This window comes from Panicum virgatum, chromosome 2K, assembly GCF_016808335.1.
Source record: "Panicum virgatum strain AP13 chromosome 2K, P.virgatum_v5, whole genome shotgun sequence".
NCBI classification, from domain to species: domain Eukaryota; kingdom Viridiplantae; phylum Streptophyta; class Magnoliopsida; order Poales; family Poaceae; genus Panicum; species Panicum virgatum.
The window spans coordinates 40,878,523-40,905,026 of record NC_053137.1 but is presented as its reverse complement, the minus strand read 5'-3'; the positions used below and the strand labels follow the sequence as shown (position 1 = coordinate 40,905,026).

The window sequence follows — 26,504 nt, the reverse complement described above, 5'->3', positions numbered from 1 at the left end:
CAGCACAGAGCAAAAATTTTCTACTCCTGCCTTTTTTTTGAAATAATGCCAAAGAATTTGTTCATTGGTCATATTATTAAAAGAGTTGCAGCCAAGGAGAGGGTAGCATACAGAATCTACTAATAAATCATAGCATACAGAATCTACTAATAAATCATACTTCCACTGATAACAAATACTTATAAGTGTCGGTTTGTCCAAGTAGAAAAAAAGATTGGCAACACAAGATTGGTTTTATTAGAATCATAATGAGAAATGTTTTCACAAAATATGAATCTTTTGTTACTAATTTATATAATTTATGGTATTGATGGCCAAAACTAAATAAGTTTGACTCAGGATAAACCTAGATGAACTTTATATTTGTGATCGGCGGAAGTAACTACTTTCATCTCTTGATGTCAAACAATAACTGCTGAAGCATGTCATAGGACACGTCGTATATGATGTACATGTGGAGGGCGTAGTAGTAGTGGTGTGTGTCTTCTCCGTGTAGCCTCTCAAGAAAAAAGGATTGCTGATGCATTGTCTTTTCTAGAATAGGAGGTAATTCCGAGACAGTGGTACTGTGGGTGCTGGTTGGCATGTCAAAACCTCTCCATCAGCAGTCGCTGTGTAGGTCTCAGGGTCGACTTCTATTTTCGGAAGAGCGTCATTGAGCTTCATGTCAAGCTTTGTCAAACGGCAAACCCCCACCAACAGCTTCCACCCTCTTTTCTAATTTGTACTCCATTGCAACACCAGCTTCTTTAGCAGCCTAGGGATTGAAAATTGAGCTGTCATTGTAAATTGGCAAGAGTGAATAACAAGTTCGAAGCATTTTTTTTGTTCCTTTTACTTGCGCAGTATGTTTCCTGTAGCCGTATTTCTTAAGGAAAAATCTATTTTTTAATACCTTGATGTGCAATATGTTATATTTTATCATTTGGGTTGAAAAATTAAGAAAGTCATTTTTCTAGGTTGAGGTAGAACCAAACACTACCTTGCTCACAAATGCAATTGAGTTGGAACTTCCAGCCTTTCCAAATGCACCAAACATAGGTCGCATCACAACCTGCATCAAGAGAAAGAAGATAAATTTTGTAACCTGAGCAAACATGTTATATACACACCATGTTCAAATGATCTAAAATAAAGTGCTACACCATGCTTCTCAGGCTCTTACCAAACTAAACTTGGTTATAATGGACAAACTTTTAACATTTACAAAAGATCCATTTCACTACATTCAACTATTCAATTTGTCCAATTAAAACCCTTCCTCCCTAAATAAAATACAGACTCATTTAACTCCCCAAAACTATTCAGATTTGTCAATTTAACCCTTAATGAACTTTATCTTCTTGTTTCTCCTCCTCCAAGTGTTGGGTTCAAATTTTGTGTATTGCTAGTTGACATGATACTCTATGCTTCAAAAATATAATTCATTTTTTTGTGATTATTTTCATCAGTTGGGAGCATCTGTGTGCTACTGTAACCCTTCAGGCACCAAATGCACAAAAAACTGTAGAAGATTTATATATTTTTTTTCTTTTTGGAAAGGTTATGATGCCATGCAGCATCCTGCAAAATTTGAACTTGAAACCATATTTGTACAGGAAACAATAGACATTTCAGTGGAGGTGAATTGATTGAGCTACAAAAATTCACGGCAGTAAAACAGGTAGAAATTTTAATTAAAATGGTCAAATGGAAATGTTAATTGTTTGGGGTAGTGAAATGGACTTCTCTTTATACTTACGCTAAATCAAAACATCATGGTAAAAGTAGACAAATTCGTTATACTCAGTATCTCGTTGAAAGTAGTCCATACAGGTTCAGGTGTTGGAATACTAGCATTTGGATCACCCATATTAGCCCATGCAATTGCACCTCCCTTGACAACCAGTTCTGGTTTAGCGCCAAAGAAAGAAGGTTTCCAAAGAACAAGGTCAGCTAATTTTCCCGCCTGTCAAAAATATGTAGATGCAGTTAGAACTTGAAATGAGATACCAATAGCAGAAATGCTTAGCCCACATTTCGCTGGGTTTCATTACATACCGAAGGGATATTACTAATTAGGCCTAAGGTTGTTAGCCCGAGTGGTGCGAAGCAACCGGCGGCACTCCACAGGTGGGGGGTTCGAACCCCCACCGGGGCGAATTTCCCCGCCTGTGGGAAAAACCCCCTCGCTGTGCTCCTGATAGGTTGGGCTGTGTAGTCAGCCTGGCCCGGCCTGGCGTCACGGTTTCCCGGCCCAGTGGGTAACGGTCCCGGCCCGGGTAACGGTTCCAGGAAATGGCACTAGACCCAAGGTCAGAAAGAGCCGGGGTTCGGGGGGTTTCTCGGCCTACGTTAGAAGGCCTCCTTCTTATAAGAATGCTCGAGGGGCGGCTAGCCCCTCGCAGGTCGAGTTTTTTATATTACTAATTAGATAGAAGTATGTCAATTACTGGTACAGCAAGTTGCATTTATGCGGAACATGACTTTCGGACATAAACAGTTTCTTGCTGTGTTCCTGATGCAGAAGTACTTTAAGAGTGACAACTCACACAGTTGCCAAACTGATACAACAGACATTTTCTAAGTTTTATTTAAACAAAGTATTATTTCTCTACACTGCATGAGTCTATCTGGTACACTGGGGAAATAAGACAATTACACATTGGTTTCTTTAATTTACATCAGGAATACCAAAGTAGACAAATCTTTCATCTTTACTAGTATCATTTCATGGTACATGGCACAAGACAGCACCATCAAAGTTTAGTTCTTTGGTGATAAGGAGCAAATAATAGAATTTTCTCAGTAACTAGAGAAGCACATACCTCAACAGAACCAACAAAGTCTGAAAACCTATTCACTATTGCTGGATTTATGGTGTATTTTGCTATGTATCTTCTTATACGGAGGTTGTCATTGTCCTGGGCAGCGTTAGAGTCTGCAGATCCAGGTAAACTACCTCTTTGAACCTTCATCTTGTTTGCAGTCTGCCATGTCTGGGTTATCACCTAGAAAGCCAATGTTACATGAACTAACATAATTGAATCAAGAGTACTCTTGAATCAACATAGCTGTATTTTCATCACCAAAAAGTAGCTACTCATTAGAGGAGCTTATTCCTCAACGTAGAGGTCAAGTTACTCTAATTGTTTCATCATGGCTTCCTCGAGAAAGAAAAAATCGCTGGGTTAATAATTTGTTAAGCTTATAGGTTAGGGGTAAGCCTCTAAACAAATCCCAAACATGTTTATTGGAAGCAAGGTATAGAAAAGGTAGAAATAACTTGCTAATAGGATACAACCAGATGTTGGACAGTGATGATGGCCACCCTAATCATTAGAATGAGAGCAGGTACATCAAGTCTGTTCAGCCCAGGCTATCTACAGCTTAAGCAACACACTACATATATCCACCAATAGTACTACCATCCATGGCGCAGATGCATTCAGATGGTCACAAATTACCTTTGTGTGTTCAAAACAAACATGCACTCTGAACTCAACACAATTACCATTTAACATGTACAGTGATTCCTTCAACATCCTCCAGCTATGAATCTTGAGTTCGTCCCAAAGACAGTAGAAAGAAGAGGCTCATGAAAAAAAAATCTCCTCAAGTTGTTCTCAGTATTGGCGGTTTTGGTTAACTAAAGTTGCTAGGTGATTTCCCTTTTTTGTGTACTACTAGGACACTTGCCAAACAAGCAGTCTCATTACAACATCAGCTCAAAAGAGAAGAGAAATGTAAGTTGACATAGCAACACCATTATCTTTTATCTGTCTTGAAAAATTATTTAGATTGGCAAAGGTATCCAACAGAAAACAAACCAAAAATACAACCTGCATGGTCATCTGTACATCCATATATCAACCTCCCACATATCCTTAACACCTTTGCATTCTTTCATGTGATTACTAACGGGTGGGTTCTGGCGAGCACGGTCCCACGAGTCAGTGACAACATCACCGTGGTTTTTAGGCCCTGTTTGGTTCCAAATAAGTCACCAACTTATAAGTCAAAAAGTGAGTTATTTTGCCAAATACTACCAACTTATAAGTCAGCCCAACTTATAAGCAATAAACTGGTTCAACCCTGCTTAAAACTTATAAGCCACCCCTTTCCGCGTGGGGCCCACACCTTTTTCGCGTGGGGCCCACGTCCAACCCTATCGGCCCGAGTTGCCGCCCAACGCGAGCCGTCCCGCAGGCAGCCTCCTCCCTCCAGCTCTCCTGTCCTCGCCGCCGCCGCCTCCCTCCCAATCTCGCCGCCACCGCCGCCGCCGCACCGCTCCTCGCCCCAGATTCGGCCGCCGTGTGCCGCGCGAGCTCGGGTCCACGCACGCGGAGGAGCCGAGGCGCTCCCTGTTGCGGCCGCGCGCGCGAAGGCGGAGGACGGCGAGTGGATCCGCGTCGGAGGAGGCGCGAGCGTGGGGCGGTGAGGCTCGCCGGCACCCAGGAGGCGGTGTAGGGGCAGCACGACGTAGAGAGAGAGAGAGTGAATGGTTTGGGAGGGAGGGAGGGAGGGCGCAGACCCGTCCGCCGGCCGCCGGTGGAGGGGCGTGGCGAGGAGGCAGTCGGTGGGGAGGGAGAGAAGGGGGGCGGGCGGATGGGGCTGGAGGGAGGGGCTCGGGAGGGAGAGAGCTTATAAGTCACCTACAACCAAACAGACTAGACTTATAAGTCACTAAATTTTGGTCACCTGACTTATAAGTCAAGTGATTTATGGAAACCAAACAGGGCCTTATTCCTTTCGTTTTTGGTCTGGGCTGGGTTAAGAGTTAGGACAGGGCCTGACTGTGTTGTTAGTCAAATAAGAAAAAAGTTCAATTTACCCTCTCAACTATAGCCAAAGTTTGGATAACCCCCTAAACTATAACTTGGTTCAATTTTCCTCCTAAACTATGACATTTAGTTTATTTTACCCCATAATAGAATTTATCTTTTTTGTTTCTCCATACACAAGTTGAATTTTAATTTTAATTTTTCAGGGCAGTAGTGGAAATCACAATGCATATTTAGAAAAAGTTTCATAATTTTTCGCCATTAGTTTTCATATAATTTTGAATTCCAATAATTAATTCATTATTAAATATCCTAACCTATCAAAATAATGATAAAAACTTATGATTATTTTTTCTAACATGTGTTATGGTGTGTACTATTATGCTGTAAAATTTCAACTTAAAACTCCACCTATGAATGGAGAAATAAGAAATACAAATTATATTAGGGGTAATTTGAATCAAATGGTATAGTTTGGGGATAAAATGAACCAAATAATAGTTTAGAGGGTTATCCAGACGTTGACTATAGTTGAGGGGAGTAATTTAGACTTTTTCCATCAAAAATAGCTTTGTGCATTTTTTTTTATAAAAAAAACTTTGTGCATTTCTGCCCCTCGAAGCCCATTGGGATCGGGATAGCAGTGGGATTCCACCCCCCCCCCCCCCCCACACACACACACACCCCCAAACAATTTCTATGTTTTCTAGCATTTGTCAATTTTACCAAAAAAAACGTAGATTTATAAAAACATAAATTGGTGTTCTGTTGTGCCAAAAAAAAGGGGGTTTCAAGAGCAGAAAAGCTTGTCATCATTATTATTATTATTAAAAAAAACTTGTCATTAACAAGTCATCTAAATATCTGAAGAAAAAAAATGCTCTCCAAGGCAGATACAAACCAACCTGTACTACTGGTCTCAAAAAAAAAACAACCTGCACTACATTGTGGTTCTGTTATTCAGGTTTCTTATAGTAGATGAAAATGGATACGGAGAATGGAAAATTCAGGCTTGCAGGTGTAAGTGAAACAATTGCAGGCTAAATGCTCTTGAGAGGAGACAATTGAAGTACATGCAGATGTCTTGTTTGCTCCTGGAATCACCTCAAAATTAATTTTGCCTTGGAACTAGCACATATCAGAATGAAGCTACAAACAATTGAACCAGTTTCACTTAATATGTACTAATATTCTTTTAAGCTCATGGATTTCAATGATCAAACAATATGGGGAAAACTGATCCAAAAAATATTCATCAGGTAAACGATCTTTTTTCGAAAGAATTCAGGTCACGATCTTACCCTGCTATTTGAGCCTCATAGTTCATTTGGAAGTTCACTGTTCTCCAGACACTCTGTGTCACAACTATCTTCAACTAAAGAGAAGACAACGATACATCAGATAGTAATTGTGCTGCAGAACAACCTGGCACAAAATTCATATTACCTTGAGCTAGAGTACTTAAGGCTACAATTTGTAGCAGCCGCAGTTACACTTTTGGGGTAGCCTGAAGATTCAGAACTTGGGCGCGAGGAGCCGAGCTGCGCTCGGAGGGGGATCGCAGGAGGTGGCCGCGGCCCAGCGACCTTGGGCGCGGTGAACGCGTGGCGGCTCCGGAGTGGGGAGAGAGAGCGGCAATGGCCCGTCGCGGCGCGGCTGCGGGCTAGCTGTGCGGCGCGGCGGCGGCCCGTCACGGCGTCTGCGCGGCGATGGCGTCTGGGGCAACCGCGTGAGAACTGGCGGCGGCGTGGTGCTGTGGCCGGGGTGGCTTGCGTGTGGCCTTGCCGACGGAGCCATGGGGGTGCGGCTGGCGGCGGCCTGCGCAGGGGGCTTGCCAGCTGCGTCATGGTGGCACGGCTGGCGTGGCGTTTTCGGGCTACATTCAGTAGCGAGGGTGCTCCGGCGGCTGCGGCGCAGGGATGGTGGTCCGGCAGTGGCGCGCAGGGGGCGGTGGTGGCCGTGCGGCGGCTATTGTGGGCTGCACGGCGTTGCCTGCCAAGGAATTGACAAGCGTTCTGGGAGGTTGGTGGTGGTGGCAACCTTGGTTGGCAGTGAGATTGGGGCGGCTGCGGGCAGGTGGGTGACGGGAGAAATCCTTGCTTGGCGGTATGCCGAGCCGGCAACGGCGACGCCTTCGGCGCCGTGCTCCCGCTGAGGACATTGTCTAGGCACCGTCCTCGCTTTGAAGGTAGAATCTCTAGGCGAAAACCTTGCCCCTCATCGGGCGGGCGGCGGCGGCGCGTCCTAGCGTCGTGCTCTTCCTAAAGACGCCGTCTATGGAGCTCCCCTTCTGTGCAGTGCGCTGGATGCTTCACTGGTTGGTTTGGTGGCTGAACGGTGGCGTTCAGCCACGCATAGCATCGACTGTGTCGGTGCTAGACTCCAACCTCGGTGCCCCGGGGCTTGTGGTGGAGTAGGTGGATACCAAGTCGTGAACTTGAAGGGCAGATGTGCACAGCAGCGATAAGCTGTGTCTCCGGAGGTTTTCTATCCGAAGATGAAGTTTTGGAGTGACTTAGTAGCACTATTTCACTCTGGAAGGCTAAGTAAGCCCGGATCCTTAGGGAGTCCAGCGGCGGGAGTGGCAAGACCCATGCTCTTTAAGGTGGTGTCCGAGGAGTGGTGTGCGGCGGTGGATGTGGCGAGGCCCCTACGCATTGAGTTGAGGCTTGAGTCGATGTCCCAATCCGACCTGGGCGTGGAGTTGTCTCGGAGTTCCAGGATCCGGCGCATTTTTTCAGTGTTGGGGTGCATGGTACTGCAACGGTACTTTGGTGAGAGGTCATGCATGGTGGCGGTTCGGTGTGGTGCGGTGGGCTCCTCTACCAACTTCTGCCAACGTACGACTGGAGTTGGAAGATCGACGATCATGTCTGCATGATATGAAGATGATGGCAATATGGTGGAGAAGTCGTGGTGGCTACTTGGCTTGCACGGATTGCGACGGCTAGTTCTGCATGGCAGCGGCTGGTTGGTGTGGGATATCGTCGGGGACGATGGTGCTTGCAAGGCGGGCTGCTTGTCGGCTTCTTCTTGGATAGTGGTGGCGCGGCGTGGTGGTTTTGTATGGAGTCGAGTTGAGTTTTACAACTGTGTTGATATCCCAATTCAACCGGTTGTTGTTTGAGTCGAGTTTCGTGAGGAGTTGTGCAGTCGTGTGGCCCGATGGTGGTGTTGGCTGTTGTGGTGCCCAATTTAAGCGTTGTTTCTTTTTTTTAATATAAATCGGCAGCTCTCCTGTCTGATTTTTTTTAAAAAAAGAAGATTCAGAACTGAATACAGAGAATGGAAAATTCAGATACAAACTAACCACTACTACATTGTGGTTCTGTCATTCAGATTTTTTTTATCGTAGATGAAAATGAATACGGAGAATGGAAAATTCAGGCTTGCTAGTGTAAGTAAAACTACTAGTCACTGAATGAGATAAAATGCACAAAAATCTGAAACTTTGTTCTAGTGCGCGTCGCGAAGGCCGAACGAGCAGCAGGAAGGTGAGTCGGAACCACAGCGCCCAGCTGTACTACGCGACGCTGAAAGGGAGACGCGCCTTTGCTGTATGGTGTCCGAGTCCGACCACCTCTCTCCCCTCCGCTGCTCAATCGGACTCTCTTCCCGCCATCCGTTCCAAATATGGAAAGAATCCCCGCTACTCCGCGTCGAGTTCGAGTTCGAGATCGATTCGAACGAGACGTGCGTTCCAATCCATCCCGAACCATAAATAATCACTGCACCTCCACTGCTTCCATCCCATCTTGCGCGCCTGCAGCCCTCACCTCTCCCCCGGTTGCTTCTTGTTCTTGCATCCCGCCGCCGCCGCCTCCCACCCACCACCGCGCCGCGCGTCGGTCCGATGGCTTGCTCCGTCATCCCGATCGCGCCCCACCGGGTCGGCTTCCTCCCGCACCAGATGATGATGAGGGCCCCTTCTCCGACTCCGCCACCAACGCCGGCGCCGGCGCCAGAGGAGCTGCGGCTGTCGGACCTCGACTGGGTCGGCGACCTCGGCGCCGGCGGCTTCGCCAGGGTCAGCAAGGCGCGCCACCGCCGCACCGGCGCCGTGTTCGCGCTCAAGATGTCGTACGACGCGGACCCCGACGTGGAGGAGGAGGCCGAGGTGCTCCGCCGCGCCGCCGGGTCGCCGCATGTCGTCGGCTGCCACGCCATGCTCCGCGGGCCCGCCGGCGAGCCCGCGTTCGCGCTCGAGTTCATGGACGCCGGCTCGCTCGGCCGCGTCCTGTGCCGGCGTCGGGGAGGAGGAGTCCCCGAGCCGGCGCTCGCCGAGGCGGCCGCGCACTGCGTCGTGGGGCTGGCCCAGCTCCACTCGCGCGGCGTCGCGCACCTGGACGTCAAGCCCGACAACTTCCTCGCCAGCTCCCGCGGCGAGATCAAGATCAGCGACTTCAACACGTCGAGGATCCTCTACGGCGGCGCCGGCGAGCATCTCCAGGTGCCCATCACCGCCGGCACCGGCGCCTACTTCAGCCCCGAGCGGTTCGCGCCGAGAGCCCGCGCCGGGCCGCACGGTGCCATGGCCGCCGACGTCTGGGGCCTCGGGGTCACCGTCCTGGAGCTCTTCCTGGGCCGCTTCGCCGTCGTGCCGGACGTGGACAAGGCGTCTGCGGCGGAGCTGGAGCTGGCCATCTGCCACGGGGAGCCCCTGCGCGTGCCGGAAGAAGCAGAGGCGTCGCCGGAGCTGCGCGGGTTCGTGGCCGCGTGCCTGCAGTGGGAGCCGGCGCGGCGCGCCACGGTGCCGCAGCTGCTCGGGCACCCGTTCCTCACCCGCCGCGACGTCGAGGCGTCAAGGCGCGCGCTGCGGGACCTCATCGTCCAGACGCTGTAGCGGGCAGGAGATTACGTCGTCGTCGAGGAGTGGACGCGATCTGTGCAGATGGATTCTTCAGATTAACTGTGTGTTTCTTTGGCTGATTAACCTATTCGATAGGTAACTTGTGTACTCGGTGATGTACTATGTGATAACTTAGGTTTATCCAATTTGCATTGGATCTTTGGCCAGCAGCAAAATTGTTTCTTTTTTACTAGCAGAGACGCACGTGCGACACACACATTTTTTTAAAAGAACTACTGATCACATGTGTTATAACAACATAGTATGAGATTTTAATATCTCATTGCTTGGGATAAAATGCTATGTTGTTGTTGTATTGCTTATAGCATTGCTAGGCATATACAAAAGAAAAGAATAATTAAGCCAGAATAAATTACATTAGCTAAAAATATCACCTTGATAACTAGTTACAAATTTAGAACAACTTTATTTAAGTATAAATGCAAATGCTTGACAAGCAAAATCAAAGAACCTAAAGCTCCTGCGCTAGATAGGTGTGAATTGTGATGTCTCCATACACTCCACACTCAAGAACCCAATCATACCCTCTCTTTTTATGGAGCTAAATCAACATCCAGTAAGCAAGCAAATAAAAGTAATCTTATCATGGCTAGAATGACAAAAGTAAAAACAAAATCCATACCCTTTGATTTGTGCCTTTTTGGCACCTTCACGGCCATGCACCGGCTTTGGTGTTGTGCGCTTGCTTGGTACTAATCGGAGAGGTTGGTACTAATCGGCGTGGCCTGTTCGTTGTGTAGCCCTCCCAGAAGGCCCGTTTGATGTGTCGAGGTCAGCCTGTGTCTGATCTCCTCGGCGCATTGGTCCAACTCCTGCGCGGAAGCGCCACGCCAACGCAGTGAGCATGGTCGATGTGCCGGGGGCGCCCCTCGGCGAACCGTATCGGCCGGCGAGCAGGTAGTAAGGCCCCAGTGCGTCAGCGATGGCTCTGCAGATGATTCCAGCCGGCGGCCAGGCGTCGCTGCGCGTTAGGCTCCGGAAGAACATGAATTGTGACTGTACGTGAAATCCCTCCATGCCGTCGAAGTCAGTCGTCGGAGAGGCGCTTGGTCTCGCAGGGCGTCGGCTCAGCGGGGCCGACGAGCTCCAGGTCCGGTGAAGGCCACCGCCATAACCGGCGCTCCTTTCGCTTCCCACTTTAGGTATACTTGAAGGATACGAAATGGTTCTGCGCGGTGGAGGCAGCTTGGCGTGTTTGCTTGGGATTCTAGGCCGGCGGGGCCCATCTGCGAGGAACACGGGATGAGAACAGAAGCCCCGCGTGAAAATTTCAGACGGGTACGAGCGGACGGGTGAGAAAAAAATTAAGTTTTTGGCAGAAACACACTTCAACTCGCGGTTTCTATAGGTCTCCACCCCTTCTACCTCCCTCGGTTCTGATAAGCGGGTCCGGTGTGAGGGGTACGATGGGTTCGATTTGGGTGAGAAAAGTTTTCAGTTGTTTTCGATCTTTATAGTATAGATGCATGCTTGCCTCTTGGAACATCTCCAAGAGTTCTCTATATTTTCTTTCCAAAATTTTTTATTTGCTAATTCCCCAAATAAGTATGGGAAGGGAAAAAATCCATCTCCAATAATTTTCTATTTTTACTTGAAAAAGAAATTATGATTGCTTTGTTTTTCGGTCCGCCGCCGCTGCAGCCAGCCGTCGGCCGCCGCCGCTGGTACTTACTGGCGCCACCACCTGCAGCCGCCGCCCCTCCCCTGATCGGCCATGGCCATGCAGGCCAGGTGCACCCGCAGGCCAAGGCCACCCATGACCAATTGAAGGAGGCCACAGCAAGGACAAGGCCACGGGAGGCCAGGACATCCGCATCACGCCGGCCAAGGCCACGCCGGCGGACAGGGCAGGCCACGCGCGTCGGCGGCGGACACTGCAGAGCGAACATGGGCACAGGGCAGGGCGGACGGCGGCTAGGCGTGAGAAGAAGACAGCGACGGAAAAAAAAGAGCGGATGGGGAACGTCGGAGCGTGCGTATTTTTACTTTACGCACATCGCAGCCAGTTTGCCAACTGTTAAAAGATTAAGAACTTGTATAGAGAACTAGTGGAGAGAGTTTTTTTTTCTTTTTCTAAAAAATAAAGATAGGAAAGAGAGATTGGAAATTCTTGGAGATGCTCTTAGCTTTTTTGCGCATTTGGTTTTCTTACTTGCTTGTTACCCGGCCTCCTTGATGAGAATTTGGTATATGGTCATGGCACGATTGTTTCTCTTATTAAGTAATCACATGGTGCATTCTGGTGTGATTTGAGTATTTCTGGTGCCGGTGTGCGCGAGCACTAGAGGCACCACAAGCTCTGGTGTGATCGCGGACGCCCTGATCCAACGTGTTTTTATTGCGGTGGAAATTTTTGTTATGGTAGGCATGACTGGGAAACACACCTGAGACTTCTGAGTTTTTATTTTTCATGCAGATATATATTTGATGAAAACATACGATCCGGGGAGATTTCTGAGTTTTTATTTCAATATTTTTCACGCAGAAAACTTATTTAGCTAAAACAAATTTTATTCATACCAAACGAATGCTTTGTGTCAAAGAGCTTGTACTACTAAACTAATCCTGCAAGCTTGTGAAACAAAAGTTTATCTGTAATAAAACTTTATGGATATACAACCTATGTTATTTTATATTAGTCAAAACTACTTACAATGTCACATATACAACAGTGGAACTAAAAGTTTTATATAGCATGAACAACATAATAATGTTTTTCACAAATTGCATAATTGAAAAATAACATGAAACAAAAGAAAGCTAACATGCGAAAGAGCATGTAGGCTAGTGGATATAAAGGCCTCAGTAGTTTCTCAGGTCTTGGATTCGACTCCCCGTGAGAGTGAATATTCTAGAATTTAATGGCGTTGAGTCTTTAGTGGTTGTCGATGTTCCCGTCGATAGTGAGACGTTTGCGGTGACTTTGTTAATCTCGAGAATTTATCAGCTTAGTCTTTAAAGATGCTCATAGGGGTAGAATTTGGGTACGTGTGTTCATGGAGACGTGTGCGTGCGTTGTGAATATCTAAATTGTACTGTGTAATTAGAAAAAGCTAACACTAGTATTATATAACAATTTAGAGCTCTTTTACAATGATTGTAAAGTACCAAACGGTACTTTCAGGTACTTATTCACTTAAATTTTTTCTCGCCGTTGATCTATGGAAATTAAATTAAATTATTACTTGGTCCCACTAGTTTTGGTACTATATTTTGGAAGTATCAGGTACTTTACTCTAGGAACTTTTGGGTACTTTCTGCCTTCACCATCGTAGGATTTTACCAAATGGACGACTCCTATTTTTTCGATCATTGTAAAATTTTTCAACAATTTAAAAACCATCAAAATAATTGAATTGTATTAGCAAAGAAATAAATTTTAACTAACCCGTTAGGCTGACCACAGCGGAGGGAGCAAGAGCAAATTTGCTCCCTCCTCGTTTCCCACGCTCTCTCTGTCTACAGTGCCAAACAGTGCATCTACAGTGCCGAACAGTATATTTGCTTCTCCATTTGCTCATTCCACTGTGGACGGTCTTAACCACCTTGAATCCCCCAAACGCATGTGCGCTATCTAGCTGATTCGGCCGCTTTGGCACCACACGCTAGCCCCGGACGTGGCGCGCCCCTTGCTGCGGCACTTGCCAACGCTTCCACAAGCGCCACGCCGCCGCCAGATCCTGGAGGCTTTGAAGACTTGAACCCTTCCCCTCTCCTCCCCACTCCCCCTCGCGCAACCCGCACGCGATTCCCCAACCTTCCTTCCCCGCTTTGCCCTCGCCAAGACCGTGAGTACAGGTGCCGCGGCGATGAGGTCGGCCGTGGCCCGTTTGATCCGCTCCTCCTCCGCTTCCGCCTCCGCCTCCCGTCTCAGGTGAGCGACCCCCTCATGTCATGCGGTAATATTTAGCATTGCGGTGGATGGGTTCTCTTGGGTCATGCGGCAATTCTGTAGGCCAAGGGGATGGGCGAATTGATTGGAGAATGAGCCGCGGTTTGTTTGGTAGGCCTGGGGCGAAATAGAAAGAGGAAGGCCCTTATATTAGATATATATGCATTTCCCCCTTGATTTTTCATTTTCCGTTTATTACAAAATGTGCTGTGTAGACTGTGTTTCCAAAGTACAAGTACGTATTAATATTACTCTAGTGTGAAGATTTTAGGACGTTTGCAGCTGATATATATATTTACTTATGGATACTCACTCTGATAATCACTGAAATAATATTGTAAGTGTTCTTGTATAATAACACAATAAAACCGATTGCTTTCTTGTAAGGCCTCTATCTTCCCTATGCTATCTTAAGGCGTTTAGTACATGGTTAGTTGTTTTACCTGATTTGAAGTGTAAATGGAGATATCAATATGTCCCAGATAGCAGAACCCTCGTGTGAGAATATGAGAGGATTTGGCCAAATGTATTGCCTTTTCAATCTCTTACGGCATTAGCTTTAATTGTTATCATTGCATATAGAACCCAAGAACCACCAAAATGCTTGTTGCAGAGTGAAAAAGCAAAAAAAAAAAAGAAGAGAAATTAGTGAAAACACTGGTGAGTACGTTGACCCTCAATTAATAGTCTTGGCCGCGTCGGTATGTCACCACCCAGGGAACAAACAGATGGCCACCTATCAGTGCTTCATGTCATTACTTGACCTCGAGCAGTAAGGGCGCTTTAGCTGCATGTATAGGCTTGCAAGACAGGGTTACTCCTAGACCATGGGGATCCTGAGTGATCGCCTTGTTTGCCCTGCCCCAGGGCTGGGCCTGTTTCCGGCATATTATTGATTGCTACATTGCTTCTGGGCAGTCGGGCTGCTATTTGCCTTTTTGTGACATTGCTAATTCTCCTGTGTGTTGGGGTTCTGACAGCTCATCGCCGGTTTTGCTGGAAACTGGGAAAGCATTCTCCAGCAATGCCACGCCCAGTGATCCGAAGCACATCGAGGAGCCTTTTAAGGTGGAGGAGGCAGAAACTGTGAAGGTGAAACCACCTTCTCCAGAAAAGGTAATGTTGTTGTGGAAGATGAGATTAGTTTGCCTCTTGTGTAGTTGAAATGTATTTTCATGTAGCATCTGGATCTTGTTTGTGGAGATTATTTTGTTGAAGTCTGTAAAGCTTTCTACGTTTACACTGTTCCTATCCATGTGCTCCATGTTTCTATGTTTTATCCGTCCTATCTGTCAGTGAATCATGTTTTTGAACAATCGTTATGCAATGACCTTAATTGTGAATTTGGTGGTAAACCAATTATCCATGCTTGCCCATGAGAAAACAAAGGGTTTTTATTAGTGCTGGGGGTGACAATTTAGGTCAAGGTCACTTACCTGGACTCGTAGCCCAAATAGGTGCTCTGGTCATTTAAATAATTTGAAAGTGGCGTGCATGTAACTGATTTATATGGATCCTTATGACCCCTTATTTGTATTTTATTTTCTCTAATTAATGAAATGAAATGCAGCTCTCCTGTGTTTTGTAGGAAACAAAGATGTGCTTCCAGTCATTGTTTTCTTAATTTGTTGAAATTATAGTTTATGAAGATTACTGAGCTGCTTCTGACATCTGTGTTGGTATAGCTGCTAGTGCTAGGAGGAAGTGGTTTTGTTGGATCACATGTTTGCAAAGAGGCTTTGGACAAAGGATTTGTTGTCTCTAGTCTTAATCGGTAACTCCATAAGCTAGTTCTCTTATTTCATACTACACTATTTGTTCTGACTTTCTGTTTTATGAGGATAATAAGATATGCTAAGTTTTTCATGTAATGTGCGAAAACCATTACAAAATAGGCTAGAAACATCCAAATGATAATAAAATTTCTACTTGCCTAGGGTGTCAACTTAAAACATAACTCTGTTCGGATATCATTCATGGAAAACTTCAACTGACAATAATCCTCAAATAAATGATAATTCGCTAAGTTTCTGTTGATTCCTTTTGTGGACTTAGCATTGATGATGATAATCTCTTATTCTCCTGTCTTCAGTTGTGCTGTTCTAGCCATCAATTTACTGCTGTGAGGGCTGTTTGTTATATGGATCAGGCTAGAGAAATTCATGTCCATGACCTTTTTTCCAGCTTTCTGGTTAAAAGAGCAAAATTGGTGGTAAAAGTATGAAGTATGAACAGCAGCAGTCAGCTCAAAACCAGAGTCCAGAACTAGGATTATTTTTCTACTTGCCTAGTATAGAATTGGAAAGGAGAATCAGATTGATTCAACACAAACTAAAGATGTGTCAATTTAATATCATTAAAGAGATTTTCTTTGTACAAATTAAGAATGTATAAGCAGTTCCAAAATAAATTAGAGTCAATATCTATGGTAATGTAGTAGACTTGATTGGCCTACAGGTCAGTCACAGTACACAGTATCTCGTAGTTAAATCCGAGTACTTCTACATGCTTATACAAGGAAAAAAGGACTACCCTGAATGATCCACTTTGTTTGATTCCCTATAAAAGTATTAATTCGATTTATTACCACAAATTATGCAAATTGGTCATCATCCCCTGCTGAAATTTATCTTTTCTGTTTCTCCCCATAGTTGTATTCAGGTTCAAATTTTGTGAGATGACACATGAGTTGTATTTTATGCTCTTCTTCCTCTTTATGCAATGATGAGCAGCTGTCTGGTGTATTCGAGAAAAAAACACATCAGTACCTAATTACCTATGTTAGAAAAATACATTGATAATCCGGTGGTTATTTTTCTTGTGCTTTCATATCTTGATGGTTAAAGTAATATCAAATGTTCCCAACCAATGAAAATAATCTCAAAAAGATCTGAATCATTCTTGTCACATAAGGTATAGTGTCAGCTATCACCACACAAAATTTAAACCCAAGACACAACTTGTATGAGAAGGGAGTCAAGGGACAAAAAAAAAGCCATTTCATCACAGGGTGATTTGATCCTGCTGTTGTGAGGTTAATGAAATGAGCAGAGTATCCAAAACTGTAGCTAGAGCAGCTATCTCTATAGCTGCCAGTAAAATGCCCATGCAAAGTCAATTTCTTCGATTAGGGGGGAGTAAATTGGGTCAGCGTTTGTTATGAGGTTTTAAATGAATAGTTAATGGTAGTAAAATGGACTTTTTCATACTTAAAATTCATCTTCTTAATGCGTTCTGTTGTTTCTTATTCTTACCAATGCTTTTTTTTTGTCTTAGATCTGGAAAGCCATCTGTAAGTGAATCATGGGCTGACAAAGTTATATGGAACCAAGGTTGCTTGCTACTGAGCTTAACTTTGTTCTATCAATGGTAACGACGTAACGCATTTAATATCTACCTTCTTCTATCGGACAGGCAACCTCCTGGAACCAGCTTCATTGAAGGATGCTATGGATGATGTTTCTGCAGTGGTAAGCCTCCCATCCCCATCCCCAGAACCACTTCTTTTCTTATAGTTGATTTTGTTGTTATTTGCTTTGTTTTCGCATATCAATAGATGCAGAGTAGTTTATAGGGAGGCAATATAATACTAATAATCTCTGACGATGACAGTGTCTGCCCATGCGCTGGCCTGCCCATGCATGGCCTTCTCCTGTCTCATCCTAGCTTGTCCCTGGCGCTGCCTCTGCTGTCCCTGCAAGCTGCCTCTCTGTACCTCCCTGTGCGTGGTGCGTTGTCTCTGCCGTCCCTGTGCCCCTTCTCATCGCCTTTGCCTTATGGTACCTGTGCCTAAGCTCTGCGTGACAGCATGGTCATCCTGCAACATCCACGCCTGAGCGACACGCCATGTGCACAGCAGCGTCATGCCTAAGCGCCACACCTCCTGCCAGCCTGCTGTTACCAGAGCACCCACCCCCTGAAGCTCTCCTCCTGACTGCTTGCACCTGAGCCCAACCTTCTGCTCTTTTCCTTCCCGCAGCCGATGTGCCACCATCCGAGCTCCTTCTCCCGTCTGCTTGATGCGCCCCATGCTCCGTTGCTGCAGACGCGCTGCTGCCTACCGAGCAGATAGGAGGGAGGAGAGGATAAGTTTAGGGGCACATCAGGCAAGAGTTTAAGCTCATGGGTAGTTCTGTTTCCCCCTCCCTGTTCTTCCTTTCACTGGTTTTCTTCTTTTTTCCTACTAACGTTGTGTGAAAACAGGAGCAAATGGCAGACTCAGATTAAAAAATATGGGCAAACAAGCAAAGTTAAAAAAAGAAGGGCAAATCAGTAGTTATTGTTCAAAGTGAGGGAGACCATACAATTAGCCCTGGGCATTCAGGAGGAACCAAACCTCGGTTCTCATAGAAGTTCGGTTCTTTTCATAATCAGGAACCGAGCAAATTCGGTTTCGGTTACTTCGGTTCGGCTTCGGTTCTCACCGAAGGAACCGAGTTTTATCCCCTCAACAGATTCACAAAATCAAAAAAAAAACGTCGTCACCTACCGCCTCCCCATTGCCTGAGCGGGCGCCGCCACAGAGCCGCGGACGCGTTGGCCGCCGCCCGCTGGAGTGGCTGCCGCCGTGGTGGCCGCCGTCGTGCACGCGTTGGCCGCCAGTGTGGTCGAGCCGTGCACGTGCTAGCCGCCGGGTGGCCGCCGCCGCCCACACCGCCAGATCCGCGCGGCAGAGGTAGACACAGAGCGACAGTGCACGCCAGGGAGGGGAGGGGAGGAGAGGATGGCGCTGCCAGTGCCGAGGGCGGGGGGGCGACAGCGCTCGGCAGGGTCCGATGAGTTGGGGGCGCAGGCCGGGGGCGGGGGCGGACTCCTGGAGAGCGCGGGCTGCTGGGGACGCCGACGGCGGCAGGGGCCGTGCCGCCGTGGGGCACGGCCACGCGGGGCTAAGCCGCGTAGGTCGGGAACGCCGGTGGGGTCGAGGTGGCCTGGGGAGTGGGGTGGGTGGCGACCGGCGGGTGTGGGGGTGATTGGGAGTCTGGGTGAGGGGGTCACGGGTGGGAGCTGGGATAGGATAGCTAGGGTTTTAGTTGAGCCGTCTGGGCCTGCTGGGCCAAATTTGCTATGTGTTCGATTCTTCGGTTAACCGAGGCTAAGAACTGAAAGAACAGAGTAAATTCGGTTCCTCAGAACTAGGAACCGATGCAGAACCGAATTTTCTCGGTTCCGGTTCTTTTGGTTCCGGTTCTCGGTTTTTTGGTTCGGTTCTCGGTTATATTTGCCCACGCTACATACAATTGCTTCTAGTTTGTTTTGGTCAATAGATAAAATCTAGACACAGGGCATGGATGCCGCAACTTTTTTGTAATCAATCTCGACAATGCCTTAATAACTGAGACAATGTCACAGTTATGAGTTGAGCATGGAAACTCATGGTACTGTACCGTGGTACTGTACCAATACCAGCCATAATTTTTGCTTCTGTTCCGTCTACCATCAGTAGGTATGTTGGAAATGGAAAATCATAGGTTCATTGGAACTTGAAGCTGTTATGTTGGGCAGGACAAATTCAATGCCACAAGCAACTGCACAAGGATCACATGAAGTGGGCTGCTTAGTTGCTTGCCTGTTGCTTTTGCATTATGCTGAACCACTATATGAGATTGGCTTGTAAGGATAAGAGATTTGATTTGTTGCAGTGGGCCATACCATTGTAAGGAGAGGTAGCTGCTAGAGTTAAGCAGAAGTTAATATCCTCTCTCCTCTCTTCCTCCTTCCTAGCGCCTTCCTGTTGCACTGTTCCTCCACCATGGCTCCATGGAGATGCAGCTACAAGCCTCGCCCTGCCATTGAGTGTCCCTGCAATCCCAGGAACAACCCACACTCCCGGCCATAACAGAAAGATCTTGGATAAAGTGATCTCATTTGCACAATCCTAAACCTTTGTTAATGTTTGTTTTGTTTATACCAACTCTTTTTTGTAAATCTTTCATAGCTACATAACTTATTTGGGTCATGCAGGTCTTAATATCAGACTTTCTAAAAAAAATTAGTAGTTCCGAAACGTGATACCAGAGGTCCAGCGCTGTAGGACCTCAACAGTACACAAATTTTGAGCAACACTCAAATAGGCACCACTGGACGGTGCTTGCATGGATCTGACGATGTAGGTGATGCTGGCAGTGTTGGCCTGCCCTTTCGTTTTTACATGACATTTGGTGCTGCAGCACCTGTTTATGCCTATTCTTACATAACCATGTACAAGTGCTACTTGGCTAGAACTCGCACCAAACAATTGGCACCAATACCCTCGAGGCCCAGACTTCTGATTTTAACTTAGGGGCATAAAGCTGCTTGCCCTTGTTTAACTTGTATGACTAGGTTAATGGAATATTCATGGACTTTGCTAGTCATTTTTATTATTCCTATTGTACAGTAACAGTGATACAACCACTATTATCCCTGTTCTATGGATAGTATCTGAGGTTCCTTTTATTTCTACCCAATATGTAGCTGTAGATAAACTAGAGTTGTATTCACCATCAGTTCTGGTTCTAGGAATGCTAGAATTAGTAAGAAGCGTGTATGACTTGATACCTGAATTCCTGACATATCAGGTACTTTTCAACTATGTACTGGGACTTGAATAAGTCATAACTCATAATGTAACTATTACATGAACTATCCAAGCATGCACTGGTTTGATGTACCACTAACAGATGAGAAAATTTATTGCAGATATCTTGTGTTGGAGGTTTTGGGTCAAGTTCATTCATGTACAAGATTAATGGGACTGCAAACATCAATGCCATTAGGGCTGCAGCTGAGAAAGGTATATTACTATTGATGTCATCATTGTGAAAAATTATGTCTTTTCACGGTTATGATTGCAATTTCTGTGATCAAAACTCCTCTGTTTCCCTTGCTTCATTGCTTGGTTTACTGATTACTGTGTGTAATTATTTTTTAGTGAATTCATCTTTTCTGTATGATTATAATGTTGTTTTTCTGGCTTATTTCTGTCATTAAAGAATTAAAGTGGTCCCTTGGTCTACAATGATGGTAGAAATAGCAGTTGGGTTTTTAGACAGCAGCTTGCTTACACTGAAATGATATTTGTATGCCTTCACCATCATTTCAATTTTTTTCCTTTCTCTTTTTGATAAAATAGGGCACATGTTTCCCTTTTCGGTTTTTTCTCACAGGATGAGAACCAAACAATAGCTCACTTTTAGAGCATCTAGTTTAGGAGCCACCCAGGTTATCGCAGGTCTTGTGGCTTGTCAGTATGTTCATAAAGAGTTTAGTGCTCCCTTCTCTTCAGGCAAAGCCAGGGGGATGCTTCTCGCCATGGTTCAGTGTTTTGTACTCACAGGGTGGCTCTATGGGCTAAGCTACAAACAATTGGCTGATAGAAGTGTTCTGCTTTGTATGTATGTTTGCCTTTCTTGATTCAACTTTATCTGACTAGTTCCAAACCGTAGCTACTTGATACTGTTGGTCCAGTGATAAAGCCCCCCCCCTCTCCCCCACTCTAACACCTGGGTTTTAGGGTCGGAGTGGCTAGAGGGGGTGGTCTAAGTTGGTACCAGAGCCAGGTCCCGGGTTCGAAACCCACCGGCCACACATTTCTTCCGCTGCGCGATTTCCCCTGTGGGGTTCGCTGAGACCAGCAGCTAGCAGCCACAGGCGCGGCGCGGCTCGCTCGCCGTAGGGGGAATGTTGGTCCAGTGATAAAGCCCCCCCCTCTCCCCCACTCTAACACCTGGGTTTTAGGGTCGGAGTGGCTAGAGGGGGTGGTCTAAGTGATACAATATCAAAGTCTTTTATCTCAAGAAAGTGGGGTAGGGTAGTCATCAACCCCTCCGAGAACCAAGAAAGAGGTAAAAAAAATTATGAAATAGAAAATAATATCATGAAGAGTGTAATACCATAGTTCGTTAGCAGCATATTAGTAGTGGTGCTGTTGGCCTATGTGGCCCTATGGTGTCGTTGTAGTAGTGTGGTTAGGTGGGTGAGGGCCAGCTTATAATCCTTGTTCCAAATATAGGACCTCCTTGTTAACTCTTTTACATGAAGCGAGGATGACTATGCGAGCTGCTATGCATATACAGACCTTTTCCACTTGGGAGCTAGGTTATAAGCAGATTTTGGACCTGTGGTGTTACATATGAGCATGATCCCTTGCTGCATGTGCATGTTTGCTTGTCGCTAGGCATGTGGCACGGCCCGACGGCCGTGTACTGAGGGGTGGTTCTGGGCGCTAAAAGGGGTGGGGACTATGAAATACCCTAGCCTGTCAGCATCATGTTAGTAGCGGTGGTGTTGGTCCATGTGGGCAGTGGTGTCTGTGGTGGTGTGCTCTACTGCCACCTTGGAAGTTTAGGTGGGTGGGAGCCTTCTTACTTTTCTCGAAGCTGAGGGTGGGAGCCTCTGCTTATAACCTGGTTATTCCTAACATATCACCTTTGGATCAACCCTTTTTCACGAAGCAATGATGAAAGTGTAAGATAGGGCGGTCCCATTCTATATGGGAGATGTGCCATAAGCTGATTTTGGACGTGGTATCTTACAAAGAGGATATGATTTGCAGATATTTTTTTCTCGAACAATGCATGAGAGTTGCATATCATTTCACTAAATCAAAGGATTGCAAATATATGATGCTTTGTTGACACTTCATACTGTTACACCTGAGGCAGATATGGGGGTTTGGACGTGATAGATAAACAGATATTCGTTGAATATGATATATATGTAGTATGATGGAATTAGTTTAATAACACTAGACATACTTCAAGAGAATAGGCATTGTGAACACACGATTTGGGGGAGAAAAATGAATAGAGGAAAGAGGGAGAAGGGTTAAGACAAAAGCATGTGGAGTCTGGTTCTGACACTTGTGTTCGTATTTGAATAACAAGTCTCGTGACCATATTTTTTTTGCTGAATATGACATGGAATTCTATGTCTAAACATTTTTCATGCCCAAAGTTTCTCTTCGTAATGAGCGAGCTGAAACCAATTTGAGTTTTGACACTTATCATTATCCAAAAAGTATTGGGCACAATCTATTACTTATGCTTGTAGATATGATTCGGTTAATATATTCGCATTAGGCTGGTCTACAACTGTTGAATTTGATTTAATTTTCCAATCTGTTCTTAAAATTCCATTGCTTGCTATTTTAGCAGACAAAAATGGCAACGGAATTTAGTTTATTTGAGAAGCATCTTCTTTTGCTTTTTCATTTATTTGTTTTCCACCTGCAGGTGTAAAGAGATTTGTATATGTGTCGGCTGCAGACTTCGGTTTAGTGAATTACTTACTGAAAGGTTATTACGATGGCAAGGTAACTTCTCAATATATTGAAATGCCATGCATGTTTGGAAATTAACTTTTGCTCCATCTGATCCCAAAAATTAAGTCATTTATGCATCTCCAGGGTCTCCTATATGCCACTTGGCCTAGCAATTTGTTTGAAAATATGTTCATGCAGCTAAAGTTAATTATATATTATGAAAGTATTTTCCATGAGAAATCTAGTGGTATCATTTTATATTTAAATCAGCATAATTTTTTATATATTAATGATAAAAACATAAAAGTTTGATCAAGAAGTGTCCTGAAACAACTTACACTTTATACCAGGGGCAGTATATGATTCGTCTTAATAGTGTGCATTTTTTATTGTCACTAGTGTTTTTTTTGAGAAAAGACATTGATATCGTCTCCTAAATGCTTGTATGATTCATTCATTTTATCATTTATATTTGTGCCAGTGCATACCTTAAATTAGATATCAGCATATCTTTAAAAATTGAATACTACTAAGTAATTTTTCTAAATCTTCTTATATGTTTATTTTTTCAATAAATGTTTCTTTTCCTGTGAACAGATTAAACAATAGATATATGGAAAAAATATTTGTGTTAGGTTTTGTGATGCATTCATGATTGCATTTATTTCTCGTGTTATTTGTCTTATATAAGACGTTGCACCTTTTTCAAAAATTCCATAGTGCTTTTCTTCAGTATCCTTGTACTTTTCCTTTTTCCATGAACAGTTAAGAAATAGGTATATACATATGCTCCACACCATCTTGTTAGGCCAACATTTCTGTTGCTTCATTGAAAGCTAATTTCCTAGTTATGTGTGAGCTAGTTAGAAGTTCTTAGTACTAGGAAGCTGAGGGAGTAAGCCTGACATCGTTGTTCCATTGCATTGCATTGCAGTTCTTAGTATTATTGGCACCTATTGACGTATATATGCATTTTTTTTTGGTTCAGAGAGCTGCAGAAGCTGAATTGCTGTCAAAATTCACATATGGAGGTAAGTTATATTTGATTGTTGGCCAATTTCATTTGGTTAATATAATGCCCCAGCATGTTAGTAGTGGTGTTGGCCCATGTGGTCTTATGGTGATGGTTTAGCGTCACCTTGGAAGTTTAGGTGGGTTGAGCCCTGTGTATAAGCCTCCATGTTCTAAGTTAACCCTTTTACATGAAGCAAGGATGAAAGCGCGGTACAATATGTATGGAGGCTAATTCCAGCTGATGAGTTGAGTGTTGGTTTGTAAGTAGATTTTGGATGCGGGGCAAAACCCTCGCTACATGTGTGTGCGTGCGTGCGGATAGGCCTGCAGCATGGCAGAGACCAAACTGCTGCCCCTCAGGCGGAGGCCAAACTGCTGCCCCTATCTCTCATTTTGTAGTTACCATCCTCTTGAGTCTGACACTTGCATGATGGTTTCATATTATTTTTGCTGTTTGTTTTCTTTAGGTGTGATACTGAGGCCTGGTTTTATTCATGGAACTCGTCGAGTGGGCAGTGTAAAGATACCTCTTAGTGTTGTTGGTGCCCCTATGGAAATGGTGAGGTTTCTCTTTCCTCACTTGTTTCAGTTCATGTAATGATAGGTGGTGCTCCATTATTGTGTGATGTGCATATTTGGCATTGGCATATTTTTGTTTTCAGCTATCAGGAATAGACTAATTGGAAGTACTACTATGCCCCCAAAAAAGGATGCAATTCTGGGTAAGCACCTGGACGTCACATTGTCCAGATACATAGCCAGAATTGCATTCTTTGTTGGGATGGAGCATGCTTCTAAAATTAGTTGTGTTAGGTTCTTTCCCATGGATTTGTGCTTGTAATTCATGTATAATCCTGTGGCAAATGAAACTGAATTGGAATACTTTCAGTGCCAAACTTGGATGGCACATCTTCAATTAGGGATCGGTGGTGGCAATAATGCCAATTTCGGATGTGCACAATATGTGAAGAGCATCTGCCGACAGCAGCTAAATGCTATTTTAAAACTAGTTAGCACTGAACCTGCAAGTAAATGAAAAATATATTTTTGTAGAAGTTATCTTTTTGAGAAGCCACTGCATGCCTAATGGCAAATGCAGGCAGTGTAAGGTGGCTGAACAAACTAGATGTGTTTCTCTTTTGATAGGACAGCAAACTAAATGTTTCTACGACCTGTCCTTGTCCGCTCTTGGCAATGAAGGGTTTTATTTGGATTAGTTCCTGACAAATTCATTGACCCAAACCCCCCTCTTTCCATATTCCCAAAAGATTAAGGGTGGATTTTGTTGGAGATGAGGTTTTCCAAAGCAGTCAACGTACAGGATCTTTGATTTACTGATATACAGAAATGCATCTTTCATGCCTTGTACAGTAAAGAGAATTGGTGGCAACTGTTGTGCCTTTTTCTATTCCTCTGTCGGAACTATTATATATACCATTTATCGTGTATTAATGATGGCGTCGAACCCAACTACGGTCCTTGATTTACTGGCAGAAACTGCGGTGGTTATTATTTCGTAGTGCTCAATGCAAATTATTGTTTGCCTAGTGATTTGCATGATTTATTTCATTATGAATTGCTTCGCATTGTGGCTTCACTAAATGTGAAAGTGCTAGTGATTTGCATGATTTATTTCATTATGAATTGCTTCGCATTGTGGCTTCACTAAATGTGAAAGTGATCTATCTCTGCAGGTGCTCCAAAACGCAAAGCCATTGACCAGACTACCAGTTGTTGGCCCGCTGTTGACACCTCCAGTGAGTGTTACCTCGGTGGCGAAGGTTGCGGTGAGAGCAGCGACAGATCCGGTGTTCCCCCCTGGCATCGTTGATGTCCATGGGATCATGCGATACAGCGAGCAAAAGTAAACAGTCGCATGTCAAGGATGATGTATACATGTGCCCGTGCTTACCAGATCTACCTGGCGCTTGTATCTTCTCGAAATGAATAATTGGAAAGCCAACATGTGACCTTTTTACAGCCGTTTATTGGTTAGTTCTATACGTAGTGGTATCCCTTGTTTAACTGATATACTGAAGATGAAAAACTTCGGCATCGTATCTTGACTGCACCGTACAAAATAAAGAAGTTCGTTTGACTTGCTGATCACCAGGTGTTCCTATGAAGCGTAAAGGGACCATATGGTGCCCCGAGGAGAGGAAGTAGGACACTTAAAAAAAAGTGATTGGCTCTAAGATAACAATTTCTGAAACTGCTCTATGTTTATCAAGGTGTCAATCGCTCAACAGGCTCACGACCTATAGTTCTATCTAAGCCCAAACAATAATTGCTCTAGGAAAGCAAGTAAGCGAGCTAGGCCGACGAGCCTCGCGATGCCGAAGTCACCGAGCTAGACGCGGCGCGCGCGAGGAGTCGAGCATCACGTTGCTCGGTGTGATGTCGCCGTGCACGTACGACGCACTGCTCGCACTCCGCGTGGAGGTCCAGTTTGATTAGCGAGCTAAATTTGTTATCATGTGCATCATTAAATATTAAACATAATTAGCTCACCTTTAAGGAGAGAATCAACACTTCGCAGTTATGCCACGTGGCCGACCACAGTTAACCTCGGACACATCGACTTCACTGCCACATCACCCATCCGCGGACGGTCCGCTCCTCACTCGCGGACGGTCCGCCGGTGCATCTCTTGTGCGTGTCATGCGCGCAGAGTCAGGGCGCCACGTCCCACCCTCAGGCCCCACTCGTCAGCCCGACCCCTCT

At 45.2% G+C, this 26,504-nt stretch overlaps 3 protein-coding genes across 10 annotated transcripts; 2 read left to right on the top strand and 1 right to left on the bottom strand.

Moving 5' to 3' along the window:
• Positions 1-214: 214 nt before the first annotated feature.
• LOC120676810 (urease-like) lies at positions 215-7,080 on the bottom strand. 8 transcript variants are annotated; one of them, XM_039958140.1, is made up of 6 exons: positions 6,210-7,080; positions 6,065-6,138; positions 2,808-2,990; positions 1,814-1,948; positions 983-1,054; positions 215-757 (listed from the first exon to the last, which is right to left on the bottom strand). In XM_039958140.1, the coding sequence occupies exons 3-6, from the start codon at positions 2,955-2,957 to the stop codon at positions 668-670; spliced, it is 447 nt and encodes a 148-aa protein (XP_039814074.1). In that variant the 5' UTR covers positions 2,958-2,990; positions 6,065-6,138; positions 6,210-7,080; the 3' UTR covers positions 215-667. The 8 variants fall into 8 exon arrangements, 4 of the variants coding, with proteins under 4 accessions (XP_039814074.1, XP_039814090.1, XP_039814069.1 ...); XR_005676007.1 differs by having other exon boundaries at positions 215-776; positions 1,742-1,948; positions 6,065-7,080; XR_005676006.1 differs by having other exon boundaries at positions 1,742-1,948; positions 6,065-7,080.
• Positions 7,081-8,465: 1,385 nt separating this feature from the next.
• LOC120696034 (mitogen-activated protein kinase kinase 9-like) lies at positions 8,466-9,659 on the top strand. Its single transcript, XM_039979199.1, has one exon. It carries the CDS (start codon positions 8,617-8,619, stop codon positions 9,604-9,606), a length of 990 nt encoding a protein of 329 aa, XP_039835133.1. The 5' UTR covers positions 8,466-8,616; the 3' UTR covers positions 9,607-9,659.
• Positions 9,660-13,219: 3,560 nt separating this feature from the next.
• On the top strand, positions 13,220-25,889 carry LOC120676798 (uncharacterized protein At1g32220, chloroplastic-like). The gene is made up of 10 exons (XM_039958130.1): positions 13,220-13,507; positions 14,506-14,641; positions 15,211-15,299; positions 16,802-16,857; positions 16,940-16,995; positions 20,204-20,297; positions 22,738-22,817; positions 23,755-23,797; positions 24,248-24,339; positions 25,475-25,889. Exons 1-10 carry the CDS (start codon positions 13,443-13,445, stop codon positions 25,646-25,648), a joined length of 885 nt encoding a protein of 294 aa, XP_039814064.1. The 5' UTR covers positions 13,220-13,442; the 3' UTR covers positions 25,649-25,889.
• The last annotated feature ends 615 nt before the right edge of the window (positions 25,890-26,504 follow it).

Bases quoted from the DNA above. Each gene is read 5' to 3' on its own strand.
- LOC120676810 (XM_039958135.1), bottom strand. From the start codon at position 2,957: ATGAAGGTTCAAAGAGGTAGTTTACCTGGATCTGCAGACTCTAACGCT. The intron at 1,055-1,813 runs GTATGGACTACT...CTCTTGATGCAG, and splicing joins GTATTCCAACACCTGAACCT to GTTGTGATGCGACCTATGTT. The intron at 758-982 runs GTAGTGTTTGGT...TTCAATCCCTAG, and splicing joins CAATTGCATTTGTGAGCAAG to GCTGCTAAAGAAGCTGGTGT.
- LOC120696034 (XM_039979199.1), top strand. From the start codon at position 8,617: ATGGCTTGCTCCGTCATCCCGATCGCGCCCCACCGGGTCGGCTTCCTC.
- LOC120676798 (XM_039958130.1), top strand. From the start codon at position 13,443: ATGAGGTCGGCCGTGGCCCGTTTGATCCGCTCCTCCTCCGCTTCCGCC. The intron at 23,798-24,247 runs GTAAGTTATATT...TGTTTTCTTTAG, and splicing joins GTCAAAATTCACATATGGAG to GTGTGATACTGAGGCCTGGT. The intron at 24,340-25,474 runs GTGAGGTTTCTC...CTATCTCTGCAG, and splicing joins TTGGTGCCCCTATGGAAATG to GTGCTCCAAAACGCAAAGCC.